Raw genomic sequence first — 22,146 nt, 5'->3', positions numbered from 1 at the left:
CTCCCCTGCTGCAACTTCAGACCATTTCCTCTGGTCCTGTCATTATTCGCCTGGGAGAAGAGGCCAACACCCACCTGAAAGCACCTGTATGAGTGCCTGCTTTCTCAATACTATGTCATGAGAGGGTTTTTTATTTTTATCTTTATCTTCAATATAAATGCAATGAGTAGACTAGATACAATTTAAATTCACTTTCTATCTAGAACAGAATCACACTGCCAAGCCCACCACTAAATCATGTTCCTAAGCACCACATTTACACCTCTTTTAAACACCTCCAGGGATGGAGACTTAACCACTTCCCTGGGCAGCCTGTTCCAATGCTTGATAACCCTTTCTGTGAAGAAATTTTTTCCTAATATCCAATCTAAACTTTCCCTGGTGCGACTTGAAGCTGTTTCCTCTCATCCTATCACTTGGTACTCGGGAGAAGAGACCGACCCCCACCTCTCTACACCCTCCTTTCAGGTAGTTGTAGAGGGCCATAAGGTCTCCCCTCAGCCTCCTTTTCTCCAGGCTAAACAACCCCAGTTCCTTCAGTCGCTCCTCATAAGACTTGTGCTCTAGACCTTCACCAGCTTTGTTGCTGTTCTTTGGACACACTCCAGCACTTCAATGTCTTTCTTCTAGTGAAAGTTTTCCAGTTTCCACAGATCTGAAGATAATGTATAATTTGCAGTGTATCAGACTCCTTTGGTAATTAAATAACAATAAGTACCAATATTCTTTAACATTAATATTTTCTTCAAAACTTCCAGAGATTAAAAATTATCATAAACTGTTGCAAGAAATCTTGTACTGATTAGCAGCTGGTAAATTCACCCAATTATCATCCTTGGAGATAAATGCAAAATGAAATAAAATAAAATTCCCAGTAAAATGAAATTGTATGGACCTTCACTCATCATCTAGGAGAAGATACATTTCAGTTTTCACATGCAATTGATTGTTATATAATCCCCATTGCATCATAACCTGATCCAGCCCTCACTGAAGTCAGTGACAGAATTCTCATCAGCCTTCTGTCCCCTGGCTTTATGCCACAGTACAGAATACTGACAAGGAACATTAACACTAGAGCCCATCCCATAATCTGCACATTGCAAGAGGACTTTTCCTTAGCATCTGTACCTTGAAAGTGGCTGCGATAAGATGTGCCATATTACTAAAAGATACCACAGAGTGTTCTTTGAAATGGCAACATAAAAGAGATTACAATGACTGGGGTTTGAAACCAATTTGAACCGAGTGATTGACTCTACAAGAAGAAGAAGAAAAAAGAAGTTTTCATAGATGACAACAACGAATGCGTAATTCAGCACATTAAGGACTCCTGAGTGACAATTCAGCCTCTGTTTACCCATATGTATACATATGTATATGTATATGTATGTGTATATATGTATGCATATTGTTCTTCCTATTTCTTATGTTCAGCTTCTTTGAATAGCTCCTTACATACAAGGAAACTATTTTTGATCAGCTGAATGCCAAAAATAATTACCTGGCATTCTGCCCTTTTACATTAAGCCCAGAATCTCTCAATTAAGAAAACTAATTTTAATATCTGACAATTTAGATTAGATTTTATTCAATAAACATAAAAATATTTTAATATTCTTCTTTCTTACTATTGCCAAATTAGAAAGAAACATTTCACATAGTCACAAGGATAAGACTGGTCCAGGGAGCTAAACAATTGCAAGAAGCTGCTCTGTGTATTTCTGTGGTTTGAAAATAGTGCCAAGACGGAAGGAAAAGACATTCTCTGCATTTTCTAAAGCAAGATAAATACAGAAAAGAAATATAGATGAAAGATGGAACTGCTATCTATGGACTCTGCCAGATTCCTTGGCTTTTTGGCACACCTATTGAAGCTGGCAGACTTAGCGAGTAGCGATCATTTCCATTAAAAGGAGCAGCATATATTTTGGTTTAACATACTTTGTTTGTGCATTTTTAAAGTTCAAAAATGTCTATTTAATTTTTTTTTTAATGATTCCTTCTGCACAGTTGGCTGCAATTGCACTTATTTGAAGCGGCTCATTTATCACTAAAAGAGCTGCAGGGCACAGCTACTGTTAAACAGCTCCAACAAACCTACAGCTTAGTGGGACAAGCTTCTTTTTATAAGACTAAAAGATGTTTAAAATGTGCCAAGAGGAGCTTTATGCCAGCCTCTAGGTTTGCTATCCAAACGTTACTAAATTAGAGGTCTCCTGAAGCAGAGTTTGGGCAAAGATAAGCTGATCTCCTGTAGGCTGCTGTTTTTTCCCATCTGAGATCAGCCAGATTTTAACAGAACACTTGCTACGTATCATAAACTTTCGTAATGTGAAATTTTGAAAAATCATCTAAAGTCTGAGGCTTAATCTACACTGAAGCCAAACTTCATTACCTTTGGCAATGGTGCAAAAGCAAAACGTTTTACATGTAAATACCCCTACTTTATGAATGGTGCAATTTTGCTTATTATGAAGGTAAAGGCTTACTGATTTCTATTTCCTGGAACTGAAACTGTAAAGAAAATGTTCACACCTGGCAGTTGCTAACACAATAGAAATTGCAGTGGCATAACTTTGTCAATTTTCATTAATCCTTCTGAAATGAAACAAAACATGCCAGTATTGGACTCAGTTTATGGAACCTCTTATATCTGAAATTTTAGAGTGTGATGTGATCAATACATTTGTGGGTGAAGGGATTGGGCATACTTTCTGTAGCCAACAGACATGCAGACGTTTTGCCATCTAGTGCCCTCTTTCTTGATGTCCAAGAACTGTAACAACTAATTTATAAAAAGCAACAGGCATCAGCTTGGACTCTGTGCCAAAAATGCTGTATCTCCAGCCTGAACTGTGGAGCCTGAATAGAGCCAACCATGATAGCTGAAAAGTGGGTTCTTCTAAAGTTAAAATCAAAATTTAAATATGTAAATATATAAATACATAATATTGTACCCCGATAATATTATTGTGTAGATATTATATTAAATATTTTTGATTGATTTAAAAAGTCCTTATCTTAAACCTTGCATAGTAATATAAAACTCTATATTCTGTATTCAGTGTCCTCACCAAAGCCTCCCCCCCACAAAAAACAACCACCCCAAAGAAGTAGGTGCCGGTGCTTTTACATTTCACTTTCTAAACTTCAGATATATATGGTTTGTGGCAAAAAGTTGTTTTTAGAATGTTTTCAGTAGAAATTACTAGTAATTGCCTTCCATATTTTGTAATTTACATCTATTTATTTCACAAAGATGGGCTTATGAAAGTCTTTTCACATAAAATGGTTAGACAAAACTTCTTGTAGGGATTTATGACTTTAGCAAACAATGACCAATATTCTGGAAGCTCTGCATAATAAAATACAAAAAATGTATTTTTTAATAAAGTCATTATAACAAAGTACAAAAGAACTCTCCAAATACTAAATCTACATTTCACAAAAACTTTCATAAATCATGATTAAACCAACTCTTATATATCCTAGATTATTATGAGGGAATGGAAGAGCCTATCTGTGATTAACCTTTCTACCATTAGGAATATAACTCAAAAAGCACAAGTATCTCTTATGTATTAATTCACCACAGAATCAGAAAATACAATATAGCTGTTATACCTTCTTTGACGAAACAAAACAAAAAAGTTAACACACTGAGAAAAAACCCATGCAAGTCCTCAGGCTATAGCCTGATGAGAAGACAGGAACAAATATAATTAAAAAATATGCATTCAAACATACTAATATACAAATGAAGTTCTGCTCTTAGGAGCATGCGTCGCTGCTTTGCCTGCCTTATTGTACCAAGCACTTGAAATTAGGTTTTCAGCATCCTTGGTGAAGCTCCTATAAGCTACAATAATTGATATTCTAGAAGGCACATATTAATATTTTGTAATATTAATAAAATGGAGTGCTTCCACGTTGTGCAAATAGTTATATGAACCAGACCACAGAGTAAAGCTAAAGATCAGTTATATGCACTGGTAGGTTGGATAGAAGCTTTCAATATTAAAAAACGTCAGAACATGAATGGAAAGTCTGATCTTCTGCATTTCAGATATGTAACATAATCATAAAGTTAAGGGTTCCTCTAGCCCAAAATTAATTAGTTCTGTATGTACAATGGAATAAGAACAGGAGAAAATGGGCTTGTTCATAGTGCAGCACAGCAATACTATCTTTAAATAAACTTATTTGGATAATAAAAGCAGCTCAGAACAATGCAGAGCTCAACAAGAGGCTAATTTATTCTAACTTGGTGTAGCCTTCAGCACAGACACACACATGCAAAAAATTGCCAACAGCACCAGTTCCCATATGGTGTAAGTGCCTTAAAGTCTGGGGGACTGGCTACTATCCAGTGGTCCTCTTTCTTCGGTTTTCACAAAAAGCTTACAGTCAGCATTTGGTATTTATGTTTTACTTACGATGACTGAGTTGCAGCTATGAATTAGCACTAATTGTATCCTGGTTTGTTTGAACTATCAAATATGATCAATAAAAATATTCTTAAAGATTTTTTTTCTACCATTCCATTCCTATCTGTTTGTTCTTCTGCACCTTGTTGTGCGCTACATTTAAATTGGAATTTTCTGGAGTTGTTGTCTTCTTTGTATGTAGGTATACATCACTACCTAGCAAAGTGAACTACTTATCTGTGATCAATGGCTTTAAGTATCATCACAGTACACAGAAATAAATGAATAAAGAGAAAAAATAATACCTTTACTATTTATTAATTAGTTCAGAATTCAAGCGCAAACTTTAAGACAAAACATCAAGAAATCCTCATATGAGATACTAGAAATTACCTCATTACAAAGATTTCCCTAAATGTTTTAGAATACCATGTAATCAGGTACTTGCAAATTTAGAATTTCATTGGCAAGCAGAACAAGCATTTTTTAGATTCATACATCAAAGCCACTGGTGTTCTTTTCACAGACCTTAATCCATTTGTGTCTACATAATTCAAAAATATTTACCACCTTCTCAGCCAGTGAACCCCTTCAGTTTTCTAATGAATCATTCCTCTGCCAAGCCTGGAATCTTCCATTGTGGAAAGGCAATATTTTGTTTTAAAGGCATTACAAGAAGAGTCAGTATCTTGGTCTCTTAAAATTTTCCTCTCTAAAACAATAAAATGCTTGAATACATTTTATGGCTGCTTTTAAATTGTGAATTATTCTTACAGAATTGGGAGCTAACTCTGACATTTTTAAAGTATATTGGCAACTATTCAAATCTGATTTAATCTCCTGAAAAAAAAATCAAATTATATCACAAGGTCTAAATTCACTGCTGATTTACATGAACAGTATTACCTAATTTTTACTCCTGTGCACGAAGGCCAACATTATAGCATGCGAAGGTCTAACCTGGGGAATGGTTTCCAAAAACACATGGGAATCAAAGTAGAAAACTGGCTGAATATGAACTTTGAGGGCAACACTGTGGCCAAACAGAATAATGAAAATCTCTGATGTTCAAACAGAGCTTACATAGAAACAGGAAAGTTATTTTACCTGTTTTATGTATTCATGCAGGTATTACTGGAATACTGAATTCTGTTCTGAAGTACGTTGAAATTCACTCCAAAAGGGAAGTTCAAAAATAAAAAATTCAGAGCTGACACACAAATATAATTAAAGAATTAAAAAGATTAAAAGAAATTCCATCAGAGATTACACTTGCTTAGCTAATTGAAAAGATCACAATGTGACACGTAATTTGATCTTACTCAAAAAGAATGTATATGAGAACAGAAGTTACGTAGGGCTTTTCAGTTTACCAAACAACAGTGCCATACATGTAACTGCGTAAGATAAAGCTAGACAAACCTTAGGCTACAAATAAGGTGCAAATGTTTTTACGAGGAAGGTATTTGACTACTGGAACAAGTTATGATGGCTCCAGTGGATTTTCCATCGCTGGAATTTTTTAAGTAAAGAGTCAGTGTTTTTCTAAAAGATATACTCTATTCCAAACAGAAATAAATTGAAGCAATGTCTCTGGTTTGTATGAGCAAGGCTAGTCAAACTAGACCATTAAAATGATCCCTTCTACTATTACGATGTATGTACCTATGATTATTTAACATGAGAATAGTGTCCAGTTTACAGGACTATAATCTTATTTAGGCTTTTAAAATATTGGCACGTTACCTTCCTTCCAGTCCTGCAACTTCCCCTGTACCGCAAGGCTTGTTGAAAATCAACATTCAGGAGGATATTAATTCAAATTCAGCTGTCTGAAAGCTAGCTGTTTAGTCTGAGCTAGTAACGTAGGTCCTTTCTATACTTAGTGGAGAAAACTAGGCACTTTCATGAGTCTATTCCTTCCAGATATCTTGGGCATCTATTTTCAGCTAGCACAAGTCTGCAGGTGCCTCTCTTTCCATTGACTACAGAAGGTGTCTTAGTTTAGACTACTTTAAACTCCATACCTAAAAGTGGCCAAAGTTAGATGTAAGGAATCCATCCTTAATCCTCCAAAGATCTTTTTCAAAATCCCTGGATTCAAGTTAGTTAGATCCACTAATTTAAAACATACGGCTTTGTTAGATGATGTTCAAAGCGTGCTTCAGTTACTGCTGGATAGATAGTGTTTCATCACCATCATAGCATATAAATGTCTCTCGTCTGTATTTTTCTAGAAAGAGAGTAATTTTTTTTTTTTAATAGCTCTTTCTTATTGCACTATTATTCAGAATTCTGTCATTCCTATCTAATAATGAACTGGACTGTATAGTCATTTAAACAAGTTCTCCACTGCCTTGGGATGGGATTCACCCCATTAAACATAGATGCCTACAGTGCAGATGTGCAGATCTGAGCTTTGAACCTGCACTCCCATTATAGCCAAAGGAGACCAGAAAATACTGCCAGTAGAGAATGAGGTGCCTTATCTTTCCATAAAGGTCTAAATTAGGAGATATGAAACACAATAAAGAATCTATTCCTCTTCCTTTACTGTTATAAGAAATTGGGTGACTATTTCAGATGGGCATGTCCACAATGTAAACATTTAAATTCAAGATCAATGATGACTTCAATGAATTTTGTTCTTACATAGCCTGATTTTGGGTGCTTATTTTCCCTTTTTCTTACTTTTTTTCATTACCTTAATAATCTCCTCAGAGGTCTCATTAGCCTCATCATAAAAAGCTGGCCTCAACTCTGTAGGTGATAAGGCCATTTAAACTTCCAAGGCCTTCTTTACACAGAAATGATAATGATATTCCACAAAAACAAATCCTTTATATCACTTACAAAGTCAGAAATTAACTTTCACAATACACAAATACACCTTTTATCTTTCTTCATTTGCAAAGTAAGAATGAGCAGGAATAATCAGTTACATGTTTTTCACTTGTATATACTTTGAATCTTTCAAAATATTTGAAGTTTTTTAGAAGGTATATTATGAGCAGTTTCCTAAGTGCCTATATACATCACCAGCCTCACTCACTCACTTCAGAAGCACATCCCAATCTACAGGTTGCCAACATAATGAAGAAAAAGTGTGACTGTAACACAGAGGAGCATTGCATTAATTTGACATGGTGACATGATCTCTAGGACAACGATTTAAATATTCTTTCAGGATCTTCAGAAGACTTGGATTCTTCCTTTAAAACATGTTTAGATTCATCTTTTCACTACTAAAGTAGTTGCACTTCCTCAATCTGCCTGTGCCTTGCAGAACAGTCTTTCTATAATTCATCTTAAAAGAGCATCCCTACTCTTCAGTGGACAGTGGAGATTTTCTCATCAACAAGCTTGATTGTTCTAAGGTTTCAGGAGCAGGCAGCTATGCATAGACATCTTTGTTCCTTTGCAACAGCTACCTTTTAAGGAAGATTTTCTGCTGTTTCCATGAAGAATGTGGTGATGGCTGGATACTTCCAATTGTCTGTGACTTTTCCAATTTCTCTTCCCTGTAATTGTGAAAGACTCCAAGTGTAAAGAACGTTGCCTGGTACTCCTGCTTATCTTGGCTAACTTCTAATCCCCCACTGGATTTCTCTTCTCCCTTCTTTTGTGGACAGATATCTCCAATCTTGAATTCAGGTTGATGCCGGTTCCTTAGTCTGATGTCTAAAGATTTCTCCTGCTTTCTAGTGCCCCACATGTCATTACTGGGTCTTTGAAAATACAAATCTCTTTTCCAGCACAGCCATGAATTTTTACTTCAGAAAGAGGAAATATTTTTTGGTGTTTGGTAGAAAGAACACATTGATTCATCTGTCACAGGTCATATGCATTGTTCCATTCCCAGTCATAAGAACATTGAGTGTGGAACTGAACATAAAAGAAAAACTTCATAAAATGCCTTTCTAAACTTCCTCCAAAATCACCCTGTTTGTCTACTCAGAATTTCACATGGCAGCTGGCATACACCAGTATTTCCCAACCCTTTTGTCACACAGCCTTGCTTGAGAAAAGTGAATGTATTTTGGGTGCAGTTACAAATAGGTGAAAACTTGTTTTTCTCTCACTACTGGTTTTCTCTCACAACTGTGTGCATATAGTGCATATACCTGTTGTTTTGTGATCAGCAAATACACTTTGGAGCAATGGCAAAATGTGAAATATGAGAATCTGGTTGAAATTATTTTCCCTATATATTTTTATTCCTGGTTTCCTGGACAGAAACATGTACATACACATCGCATAGTGAATTGTCAGAAAGTCTGATGCTTTGAGAAAGTCTATGACCAACTTCAAGCACTAAGCAACTGTGTCATTCACGCAGAGTAAATGTTTCCCTGAAGCATCAGACTTCCTGTGCATGTGAACATAGCACATGAACATGTGCTGAAGAACACCTGGGATTATGCATGTATTGCAACCTAGTCAGAACTACAGCAGCTGTGACATTAATCCAACTGGGCATGATTACTGAAACACCAGATATCTGGTAAAAGGATGAAGAAATATCAAAGGAACGCAGACACATTTTCCAGAAGAAAAATATGATTAGTCCTGGAAAAATCTGTACATAACAACCTCTATATAAATACAAAGTATGCTTGCAGTCAACTACTCACTGGAGAGGCTAGAAGAACGAAAACATCCGGACATGATGTCATCGCTGAGAGGCATGGTACAAAGGTACCCAATAGCACAGACACAGTGCTGCAACTACTGTCTCACCTGTGCTGGGCAGACCAACTGAACAGACCAGGCATGATGCAGCATTGTACTGACTCTTGCATTTGAGCAACTAAATTTCCTACACCCACTCTCCTTGCCATCTGGGAATGCCTCTTTAGCCTTTCTGAAACTCCAGTAATTGATTCTTGATGGTGATTCCAACAGTGCCAGAATAAAAGTCAAGCTCATAAGCATTGGTGGATTGGCCGGCTAAGCCCTGAACTGTCATGGTGTGTGTGTTTATTTGCTTCATGATTTGCTCAGCTCTGGCAACACAGAACAAAAGTGCTTGGACTGGAGAAACTATCATAGGCCCAAGAGAATATATGTTCTCCGGCTGCCCACAATGCTTCACTTATTATACGGGCATCCTCACCGAATAGGAACCACTATGTCTCACTGGTCTGATATATTCTCCAAAAAGGTCTATTTGTTACTTCACTTTGCTTTGCTGCTTTGCAGCAAAGGTATAACACAACATATAAGCATTAAAAAGTGGTTGAAAATATCACAGCAGGATAATTGCTAATTAAACAAGGCTTTATTTAGGGTTAGAAACTCTAGATGACCATAGATACTGTCCTCTTGTGTGTAGGAGAATTACATTCCCTGAAAAATAGGGGCAAAATCAAACTGCACACTTTTTAAAACACGGATATGCCTATACTGCATAGTACTAGAATAAGGCAAATAATCTGACACTGAGCTCCATGCTACCAAGGCTAGACAGGTATGAAAGCTCAAGATAGCTTGAGACAGCTAGCTCTGATGACTGCTCACTGCACTTTCGTCACTTTATGGTGTAAGAAGAACAGGTTTTTCACAGTTTATTACCATGGATTTCTGAGCCATGATAACTTCAACACATACACTGTTATTGGATTCTCTCTGGCTATATTCTAGTTAAAGGCAAATGCATTTTGCACTATGCCCTGCAGTCCTGATTCTCGATTGTTCATACATACTGTGGTTCCACTTCTGCACCTGCTTTTTTTTTTTTTTTTGACACAGACCAGAATGCACGCATCTAGGTTTAGTCCTAATGTGCAATCAGCATGTAGCCAGGCTACACACTTTGACATAAGAGCTGGGAACTGCTCCAGGGTCCTACTGTTCAGACTTATGCATTTTACCTATTTGCCTTGTGTTAGGGATTTCTTAAAGACTTAAAGGAATAAAGCTTTAGTGACAGCTCCATTTATACTTATTATGTTAGAAAAACCACAATTTTAAAATCCCTGAATAATTAAAATACAGTAATATTATTTGTGAAGAATGTTTTTGTTTGTTTAGATATAATTACTTTCATATTCTCCAGGTTAAATGCCTGCAGGATTCGTAACTAAGCACTTCCATGAATGTTCACTTGAATGTAATTGAAAACAAACAGAAAAATGAAGTATGTGCAGGTGTTGAATAAGATAATTCCATGTAGCTTACCTACTTATTTGTACCTCTTAGCACTAATTATGGGATGCATTTAAAGAATTTCTTCAGCTGGACGGATTTCTTAAAATAATTAATATCTTCTAATTTTAAAAGTATCAAACTTGTTTTCAAGGCTCAATTTACAATTGTGAATTGTTACACCTCATTGGTACACATTTGCTGGGTGACCCTAGGACTTCAGATTCTCCACTATACACACTGACTTCAGTAGGACACTGAACAGAAGACAGTTTACTTGAGGAGCTGGACAAATCTCTTCTTGAAGATTTACGCTTATTCAGTACATTTGACTGTGCATTGGCTGACAGTCTTAGGTTTGGATGACATCAACCATCTGACTAGTTTGATTTAGTTTATCTGAAAACACACTCCGCCAGCTTCCACTATTTTTGATTTTGGGGGGACTAACAAGAACTACTCCATCAGGTAAATCTGTATCTTCCCAGGATATTTCATTTTTTTTACTGCCAGCAAGAAAAATGAGCAGTAAGGAATCATAATATTTCTTTTCCTGGCTATGTACTTGGTTCATAGGCACCTCCTGGCTACGAAGAGATTTCAGTCTACCAAACTGAACAGCTTATGGCATGAATCAACAGTGTAGCCTTTTAAGGTTAGAAATGTTTCACTGATATTCTGAATCACTTACAAAAATTCTTCCCAAGACTTTTCCATATTGTGATACTTAGCAGGTATGAAGGTCCTTCATGGCAATGTGAGGTCACAGGTGTTTTTATCTTAACACTCTTTAACCTCTTAATTCTTGATTAGGTTTGGTTGCATTTTAAAGATTCATTACAGAATCAGTTTTGTTTGCAGTCAGACTGCTTTCCCTCCAAAAACTGAGATCTTGTGAACCACAAAGGAGGATTAGTCAAACCTCATGGAATTACTTCAAGGTATGTGGGATAGCACGGCATGTCTTAGTCACATACATTTGTAGCCCTGAACTAAAATTCAAGTGAATCTTCTGCTCCTGGAATGAATATTTCATTTCTGAATGATACAGAGTGGAATTCAGACATTTTATCTTAGATTTCTCCCTAAGTATCTAAACAACAGAGTGATTAAATCTGTTTCTCGGACAGTATTTCTATTGAGATATCCATCTAAATATAGTGAAGAAGGTTTCTTCCACATTAGACAGGGTGACTGTTTCTGGATACTGAATGGGAAAGCTCATTATCACAACTACGGCTATTTTCCATAATTGAATATGTCATGGGTGTGGCTCAATAGAGTCCACTAAGAAGCTGGAGAATACTGCTTAATTATCAAAAGATAGTGAAGAAGTGATTTGCAAAGATCAATCATTATTTTCCTTTTGATAGAAATCAGATGATCTGAATCACAGCGTCATTTGGGTTGGAAGGTATCTCAGGATGTCATCTAGTCCAGCCTCCTAGTTAAAGCAGGGTCAACACTGAATTCAAACCAGGTTGCTGATGGCTTTGTAAGTCAGGTCTGAATTCCCTTGGATGGAGATTCCATAGCCTGTCCGGGGGACTGTTCCAGTGCTTCATTACTCTGACAGAAGAATTTTTTTCCTTATATCCAGATGGAACCCATGAGATTCAATTTATGACCCTTGTCCCTTGTCCTCCTACCATGCCTGCCTTTGTCACCTCGATAAATTTCTCTTAGATACTGGCAGGCTGCTATTAGGCAGTGCTGCCCAAAGCCCTTCTTTCTCAAAGCTAGACAAGCTCAGTTCCCTCACAAGTCATATGCTTCAGTCCACAACCATCTTTGTGACCTTCCACTGGACTTGGAGCCCAAACTCCTGATGCAGTTTAATAAGTGTTAAGTCACCACACCTGACCTACTGGCTATGCTCCTGCTAACACAGCCCAGGATCCTGTTAGCCTTCATCACTCCCAGGGCACCCTACTGGCTCATGTTCTACTCTCCAGGTCCTTTTCAGTGGAACTGCTACCCTGACTGCTAGTCTCAACATGGACCAAATGCAGATGCTTCCTGTCAAATTACTAATGAAAATCTGCTTATAGGATAAAAATACATGTGTGTGCTGGCACACATGATGAAAATTGGTCATATATCCTCCCATATGTTCAGGCCATCCACCAGTTATGAGATGAGAGGCACCTCTACTTTGGTTCGGACCGGTGATGGTGACGGACTCCGGTGATGGACCCACATACAAACCCACATTCAAACACTCATCCACTGCATTACAAAAATACAAGCTTCTTCTACACAAGAAGAGAAGTGCACCCTGGACAAAAAGTTTAGATGCAATAAGCATAACCCAAGTTCCATTATTTTGTAGTTTCCCTCTTCCTTTTATCACTTCTCTTTTCTCTCCCTGAACATACTGTAGTAATTCCAGAATATTGTGAATAATAAAAAAATGAAACACCTATGATATTTTTCTGTACATCCATTTTTATCTGCAAGTGAAAATAAATGATTTAAATTAGTCTAAATATTTTAACTATGAGTGAAAAATAAAGATGAACGTAGACCAAGATGGAATTATTACAAAAGTATATCATCAGTATTGGCTTTATAGAGTGCATTCAGTGTGCTACAACTTACAAAACCTAAAACCTGCGTAATGACATGAATGAAAAAAACATGACAGGAGCGCAGAAAATGGGTTGTGTGAGTTGAATGGAAAGATAAGCAACATTAAAGTCATCAGACACTAGTTTCAAATAGCTGCAGTACAGTATATATTCCCCCGTGCTATGTAGCCAGTATAATGCAAATGTGATAGGAAGATGTTACTTTCCAGCACTGTAACGGCAGCTTAGATCTGAGTCAGTTCAAGTAATGGCATTTAAACTGAGTCATTTTGACCAGTGTATCTTTTTAACCTGACTACAGATACAGCCAACTACAGACATATGTATAATTCATCATTAGTAGTAACACTACACCATAATTCAACTCTTACTTTCAATACATTTACCTGAACATGAAGCAAAATGAAAAGTCTGCAAACAGTGAATCTTTCAGGAAATTTATGAAAACTGAGAGCTCCTACAATCTCCATCTCTAAGGCCGTAATCCTTCTCTCTCCTGTGCCAAAGGAATAACTCTACTGGCTTCAACCAGTGAGATAAAACTTTGCTAGAAAAACCTTTTGAGGGAAAAAGTCTTTCTAGAGTGAGGTCTTTGCAGAATGTGCTCCTACTTAACTCCAAAAATAAGAATTTTTATAAGTAAATGCTGAATTCACTGAAACAGCTCCAGGTAAACTAAGCCTTTGTATTATTCTGTCTTAATTTGTCCCCCAAATCCAGTTACACTCAGTTTCTAGGTGACTTTCTGCCATACTAGGCAACTATCCATTAAGATAACCCAACTTCTTTTGCAAAAGTCACTTGAGAATGACAAAATGCTGATGTGATTTCACTACCAGCCTAGGTCAGAGTCAAGTCAAGTACTCTAGAGGTGAACGTCCACATCATATTTCCATTCCTAAGAACGACCTACCTGTAATATCTTCAGCAATGAAATACTGTTCCATAATTCCCTACTTAACCAAACATTGTCAGGATAAAGTTCAGAAAATTTGAGGTACATAGCAGTATTCAAGAACTATTTAAAATCAAAAATCTCTTATTTTGACCATGCCAAACCCCTTCAATAATTTGAACTCCAAATAAGAAAAACCTTCCACCTCACCTTCACCACTCCGTTTTCATGCATGGTGATACAGTTGTTGGGATCCTCTGAAAGTTGATATAAAGCCTGAGCTGTAGCTCTATGAACTGATGGATCTTTTGACTTCAAATAACGTACTAAAGGAGCTACAGCCTTGGTCTGTCCAAAGGTAATTCTATTGCTCCCCCACATGCAACAGTTGGAAATGGCCTCTGCTAAGTGACGTCTTAATTTGTCATTGTTCTGAAGAAGGTAAAAACATCAAAGACAACATAATAAAATGAAAATTTCATAGGAAAGCAGAATTGTATTCTCAAACATCTTTAAGGCATCCCAATTTACTTGCAGTACAATTAAAAACTGGAGAGAGATGTAAGGCATGGAGCTAGTAGTCCCCTCTTTGCAGGAAGTGCTATGAATCTTTATATTATTTCAAAGGTCCTTTTAAGCTAATTGGAAATTAGATAAGATTATCATTAAAATGTAACACGTAGCCCCATTATTGAGATTCTCTGCACGGTTCAGATTTATTGCTCTCTCAGCCCTTTGTGCTTCTTTCATACGCCAGCTGCATCTCTCAAAAGCAATATTCAGCAACAATGACTATTAAAATGAAGCTCATCTTCCAAAGCAATTTTAGTACCAGCCACAGTGTGTTTTCACGTGCAATATAACTCTGATAGAGGAAGGATTCTACATCTCTTCCTTGTAGCTGCTGCAAAATCTACCACTCTTGTCATAACCTTTTAGTTGGGTATAATGCAGTGTGACATAAGAAAGTCAGATACTTAGTATAGTATCTTTAGAAATTACTTACTGTGTTTGCTAGTTTGGACAACAGAGGGACGACTCCATGATCTGTTATAACAGCTAAATTTTCTTCATCTTTAGCTATATTTGTAATGGCTGCACATACACTTGCTAAAACTTCTTTATTCTTTGATTTTAGCAAATTGACTATCAGTTCCAAGCCACCAACAAAGGATCGAACCATTTCCCCAGCATCCTAAATGAGAATCAAAAGAAACATTATTTTAAAATAGTCAATCTATATTTATATGCAAATGTTAAAAAAAGAGATTGGCATGACGTAATTATTCAAAAGGGCAGCTATTGCTGTGTTGTGTTCACCAAGAAATATGGCTAAGTCAGAACTTGATTGACATATGAGAGTTAGACTGTTCCACATACCACCATCTAGGCAGAAATTCAACGCCTAAATAAAGCTACCTGGTGTCATTTTAGATACCACAGGGTATTCTTTACGGCCTCAAGCTGTCACTCCAGAAGGGTGCAAGTCTCCCTTATCTGCTGTATCGTATTTGGCAGACGGGTGCCTCACATACATTTTAGGGCATCTAAAACAGCAATAGACACCCCTGCTCAGGCTCTCATAGTGTCTTCTATTTCTTACATTAAGTCTGACAGCTAAGCCAAAGGAGTGGTTATATTATTTTCTTGTATCAATGAAAATAAGTATTCAAGAATACTTAAGAGTTACATAAGTCATGACAGCAAGTGTGGGAGAACCACGGTGCACTTCAGAGTATGAGCAATCTATGTAAAACGTCACTAAAGGACAAAAACACAACTCCAGAAAAATGTCTAAGTATGCTCTTAGAGAAGAAACAGAAAATTAAACAGAACAAAGAAAAATAAACAGAAAAGAAAAAAGAAAAGAAAAGAAAAGAAAAGAAAAGAAAAGAAAAGAAAAGAAAAGAAAAGAAAAGAAAAGAAAAGAAAAGAAAAGAAAAGAAAAGAAAAGAAAAGAAAAGAAAAGAAAAGAAAAGAAAAAAGAAAAGAGAAAAGAAAAGAAAAGAAAAGAAAAGAAAAGAAAAGAAAAGAAAAGAAAAGAAAAGAAAAGAAAAGAAAAGAAAAGAAAAGAAAAGAAAAGAAAAGAAAAGAAAAGAAAAGAAAAGAAAAGAAAAGAAATAGAAAACTAAGCCTTGATCTTGAACGCAGTATGCATATCTGGTCCATCTTTTCCATCTTGAAAAAGTTATATTAAAATTAGAAAAGATTTAGAGGAAGACAACAAGAATAATCAAAAGTAGGGAACTGTTCTGTAGAAGGAATGACTAACCAACTAGGACACTCAAGGCTATAAAAGAAAAAAGCGAGGAGCGGTATGATAGAAGTGTACAGAATCTTGAGTAGGATGGAAAGGGCACACAGGGATCTCTCTTCTAGGAGAAGACCTGGGAGCATCAGATGAAATTAGTAGGTGGCATGTTCAGAATAAAATGAAGTTATTTTCAAACAAAGCACAGCTATGATGTTGAAGTCTTTGGAGCAGGACTGCAATGGCTGTTAGTTTACATGTTACATATTAACTATACAAAGTCACAAAAAAAAATCCATTAAGGGTTATTAAATATAAAAGTATTCCCTCTGATTTAGAAAGTTCCTGAGCCACAGATTTCTTGAAGGTGGGAGGTCATTCTGGGGAGGGGAATCATGGCTACAAGTTTGCCCTATTCTTCTGCCTCTCCTTTGGCATCCCTTGTGGGCTAGTATGAGAAAGAGAATACTGTGCCAGTGAACCTTTGGTCTGACACAGCATTGGCTGTTCTCACACTCTTGTGTTTATTAGTCAACTCAAATTACCAAGCACATGTTTACATGTCAATGTGTAAAACAGAGAAAACCAGCAGTTTGGGCACTGTGAGACTGAACTATCGGGTATGGAATTCATTTGGTTGTCTCAAGCAAAGAGGAACTGACAGTATCTGAAAAAGTGACAAGCAGCATAAAGTACTTCATATACCCTTAAAAGGACACAGGGTATAAATCTAAGTTTTGTTTAAGCACAAACTCTTAACTGTTTAAGTTACATAGTGACTGACCAATGCTGTACACCAAGATTCATTGCACTCTGTTAAACTGAGATGCTTGAAAAGAAACGTATCTCTTTCTTTGGTCAGATGTTCCACCATGTTCCACCATGTAAGATTACATTATTTCAGACAATCTCTTTTCAGTTTCCTCTTGGGCAAAAACAATGCCAGAATAGAAAAACATCTACTTCTTTGAATGATTTTTTACATGTTTATTCAATCTGTGGGTAACTCTAAGCAACATTTTGCTAACAACCATCTAGAAGGGGTTGTCAGGATACCTAGTTATACAGAGCCTGAAAGACAACACTGTAAAATCCAGCAGCATTTTCAGAAACTCCATTACAAACATAATAATTAGGAAGGGGGTGGATGGAACTTCACGAGCCTGACCTGAGGATATCAAGTATTCCGATATAATCACCATTGCTACTTGAATGGACCCATCAGTTACTTTAGTTGAGTGGACCTCTGTACTGAGCTTAGCTATTTGTGTTTATCAGGACTTCTTTATAAAATCTATAATCCAGCCCAGCATTTTTTGTTAGATTTTTGACCTTTCAGATACGGATGTGGAAAGATGAGTAGCTGTCTTAAAGTTCTTTGTCCAATGAATATAGAAACTAGCAAATGACTTAGTTATGGCTAATTTAGGGATTTCTGTAGAAACATAAGCAAATGAACTACTGATTATGAAATAGTTACAAGTCAGAAACCACTGTGGGCAAGAATTTCAGGTGGTTTTTGATGGTCATCTAATTTTTATGGAACTATTTACTAAAAGTATGCCATTAGTGCCCAAATCATACTCTTCAAAAAGGGTACTGGATATAGGAACTGAAAATAGGTCAGAGGAGATTCTTGGTGACATTGTGATGGCACATCTGCAGGTGGCATTGAATGGCCTGGTGTCATCAGTAACTTTGTAAAAGAAATTTTAGTCTATGCATCTCAGTGATGGTAAATGTGCAGAGATGGAAAGAAAGGTCCAGCAAGTGGAATTTCTTTCATTTGCTTCCTTCGACAAGTCAATAGGAAAATTTTGAATAAAAACTACCAGACGCTCTCCTGAAACCCTTTTGGACTGAAAGGTCTTAGGACTTCATGAAAGTGCAAACATGGATAGTATAATTTTCCTAGGGCTAGGGAGTGACCCTGAGACCAAGAATGGTTTTGATTATATTTATTTCTTTTTGGGGGCTGATTTATAAACAGAGTAGGGTCCAATTCTATTGTGTTAGCTTTGCTGAACAAATCCATCAAATTGCTCATGGACTTGGTAAATAAAAAATCCAGAAGATGCTACAGTTCATCTTCTTTAGTTCTGGGTCCAAATGTCAAACAAAACTGTTAGCTGTGATGTTTCCTTTTCACAGAAGGAAAGGCAGTGAACAGGCCCATCAGTAGTGAAACATTTTCCACCACAGGCAGTGCAATTCTTGAGACTGGAAGGGAGAGGTCAAAGCCATATAGTGTGAGGGTCAAAACCAGAAGCCACAGCATGTGGAAAAAGGATAGCACCCAAGAGCAAACTTTGTGCTGAAGTCCTAAAAAACCCAGAATGAACAAATAACAGAGGTCCTTACAGAAATTAAAAGAGGATCTAAATATTTATGCAGAAGGATAATAAAGGTTTGTGACTCAGAAAAGCAGCTGAGAGAACCAGAGAAGGAAGGGCAGTGCTCTGGCACTTCTATTACCATGTAAGCTGCATGTAAAGGGAGGTGGGTTACAGTGTGTTTCCCAGGGATACACGGCCATAAAAGTTTCTCTGTCACTGCTAGTGTATACATAGCACAATGTAAATATACCTACAGACAATCACCTGAATAAAACCAATATTTTTCGGTATCAGTTTTCATGTCTGTCTTGAGATCTTAAAATTTGACCAAAGTTGATAGATAATGGGTTACAGAGAAAGATTTCTATACAGAAATTCCTTACCTATACATATCAGAGGGCTAGAGAGCTAAATGAGCAGACACAGGAGAAGGAAAGAAAATTAGATATTCTACATTTACTTCAGTTCCTTGAAACTTACTACACAAGTGTACATTACCTTGTGTCTAAATATTGGTTCAATAAATGAGAAAGGCTTCTGTTAACAGGTAAACTCTGCAGTAAAGTGTCTAAGATTTGAAAGGGGCCCTGCTATACACGAAAACGATTTTGCGTTTCTGCATGGTTCAGATATCTGTGTAGTATTATTCATGCTCTTGAAAGATGTTTCATGAAGACATAAGATAATCTGTATTCCATCTTCATGAACTAATATGTACATTTTTTATTTTCCTACCTGAACATATTTTCTTTCCAGGTGATTATAACCCTACTTGTTAAATTTCTCTTCTGGCAAGCTTACTCTTTCCACATTTTGTAAAGGAGTACGGTCCAATTAAACTGATGGAATAATACATAAACAATCCAGCAGTAAGTAAAAGAAAAGAGTTTCAATAATCGTCTGTGAAACCAGCTAAACACAAGGACAGAACCTTCTACCAGTGATGAAAAGCAGAGGGAAACTGCAGAAACCACATGTCAGGAAAGTTTCCCAAATGTGATTGTGGGTGTAGTCTGGTGGTCTGTGCAAGACAAAGAGAAAAGTAAAGAAGCAAGAAATTTGAAGAACAATGAGCAGAAAGAAGGACAGAAATGAGAGCTTTAAAAGCTGTTATGTTACTTGCAAGATTATTTTTTTTTCCAAAGAAATTTAAACTACAAATGCAATCTTTTTGGTATCATTTAGCAAAACCACATACTTGCTTTGTCCAGTAAATTTCTACTTTTGTAAAATGAAAGATGTGTATTTATTATATAAAATTGCCATACTTTAAAGATATTTAAAGAAGAAATCATATGAAGTTGTGCCTGTAATTGCGGAGGTCTGGATTTAATTCTTTTGAATCTATGTTCTTTGAGTATACTTGTACTAGTGATCAGGTAGCTGTTCATACTATAAAGTCTTTTGTGTGATTTTGTTTTCCAAATACTCTCGGGCATTTTCATTTATACTTATTTTTGTAGCAGGAGAGAAGACAAGTCATATATAACGTGTCTTTGGAAATATTTTTTGCATTTTTTGTTTCACACAGAAAAAAATGCCATCTTTAAATTCCACTTTCTAAATTAATCAACACACAACATTTTTCGTGAGACTTATCCCAAAGGGTTTGTCATTTCCTGCTATTAGTGTGTGATAAGCTTTCATATTTACCTGTAGTCCTTAAACTTCACTGTAGAAATATAATGTCATTGTATCAAAGTCTGGGTTGTCTATTACCCAATTACTATTGGGTAATAACATGATTTTGATATTGAACTTGAAGAGGAAATTGTTCTATTTCCAGCCCAAGACTACATTTATACTTCAGTCTTTATATATGGCAGCTCTAATCTATTAATATAGTCATTAAACTACATTTACTTTCTTTAATGTTACATATGAAGTTATTCAACAAACTTCAAGTATCTTGATAAGCTTAGCAAACATCTTAGGATATAACTATACAAAAACCAACTTGAAATAAAAGAAGAATGTATTTAAGTAAATTTTGGTAAGTTACTCCCCCTCCTTACCTATTGTGACAAAACTTTACTTGTTTGTTGTCCTAACAAGGCTACTCAAGTCCAAGTTAGGCAGGCAAAAAAAATGGTATGGTAAGAATTAAGCCTAAGAAACAGCCTTTATAGATAAAAATATTGATAAAATCACTCTCACTTTGAAGCAATAAAATAGATAATTTTATTGCATACATCTGAGTGTACATGTTAATAATAGGTTTAATGCTTCTGTTTTAACAATATTTCCTGAGCTGAACAAAGTAAGAGGCCAAACACAAAGACATTTAAAGAAGTAATAAAAATGTTTAAAAACACTTGGGGGGCAAGGGGAGGGGGCAAGAACGTTTTACTGTTTATTAACAGGAAATATCATCATTTTAAATCTTCATCATTATTATAACTTTTAGTGTAATAACTAACCTGAGGTGACAGATATGAAGAAATATAGATTGTTAAACAACATATTAAGTGGCTGAAGAATATGGGAAAAGGTAACAGGATTTTTCATGACTTCACATGACCACATCTTCTAACTAGTGGGCAGCAAAGTTTTTATCCTCAGAAAGTACGATAAATATTATTTCAAAATTGGATTCAAAGGGAGGAGTTTGCAATCTCAAGCAGTAAAAAAAAACCTATCCGGCATAGATGCTGAGGCCAGCAAAGTTACCTGCTGAGCTAATAAAAGCCCCATCCTGCTACTCTTTAATCATATATTTTCATCCTGTTGAACTGCATGACCATTAAGAAAATGTAGTTAACTTTCCTTTTTCACTTATTTCTACATTGGCTTCTGCCAAGAGCAGAAATACTGTGAGACAGACCAGCTTTACACATATTTTTTTTAATTAGGAGCAGAAAGCATTACGATATTTGCAGAAAGACAGATTTGGAAAAATCACTTGATCTTTGCAGTATTTATACAAGGAGAACATTTGGGATTTTTGAGTTCTCTTGTCATCATATTATATGGCTTTCTGTGGTTATTTTCATTAAGTAAATAAAGTTCATCAGCATTGAAACACACAGTTCCTGTAAAAGAACTACTGAATTATTTCATAATTGAATTCCTTTCTTATTTCTTCCGAAGTGAATACTGTTTTTTTTATTTGAAAGTTTTAAAGCTAAACACCGTATTACAAAAACACATTGTGTTTATCTTTAAAAATACTCCACTTGAAAGATAAACGTTTCTCCACTAAAGACAAGTAGTATTTAACTCTTAGAACATCTTAAAAAGCTTAAAGTGTCAAAGCTAATTTGTCAAATTGAATTGCATTTGCCCAAAAAAGTGATGGTATGGCTGTGCAAATAAACTTTAGTTATCAAGAGTCATCTTTAAACTACCTTTTCTTCAATGAAGAAAGCTGCCCATTTCCATCCCCTGTTGCCAACTGAGTAACTTATCAGCCTAATGCACAATCCAATTTGAAGTTCAAAATAAAGAAATACAACAGATAAATTCCTGTATTATAGCTGCTCAGTGGAAAAGGGAA

At 36.1% G+C, this 22,146-nt stretch overlaps 1 protein-coding gene across 1 annotated transcript in view; it reads right to left on the bottom strand.

Annotated features, from left to right (window-relative positions):
* ODAD2 (outer dynein arm docking complex subunit 2) overlaps positions 1 to 22,146 on the bottom strand; it is an 88,423-nt gene that overhangs the window by 13,195 nt on the left and 53,082 nt on the right. The window contains 2 exon segments of the mRNA XM_074574396.1: positions 14,274 to 14,495; positions 15,070 to 15,258. Of these exon segments, the coding sequence (XP_074430497.1) occupies positions 14,274 to 14,495; positions 15,070 to 15,258 (411 nt within the window).

This window comes from Larus michahellis, chromosome 2 (assembly GCF_964199755.1).
Source record: "Larus michahellis chromosome 2, bLarMic1.1, whole genome shotgun sequence".
NCBI lineage: Eukaryota > Metazoa > Chordata > Aves > Charadriiformes > Laridae > Larus > Larus michahellis.
The sequence above is the reverse complement of the archived record's forward strand: the minus strand, read 5'-3'. Positions and strand labels throughout refer to the sequence as shown.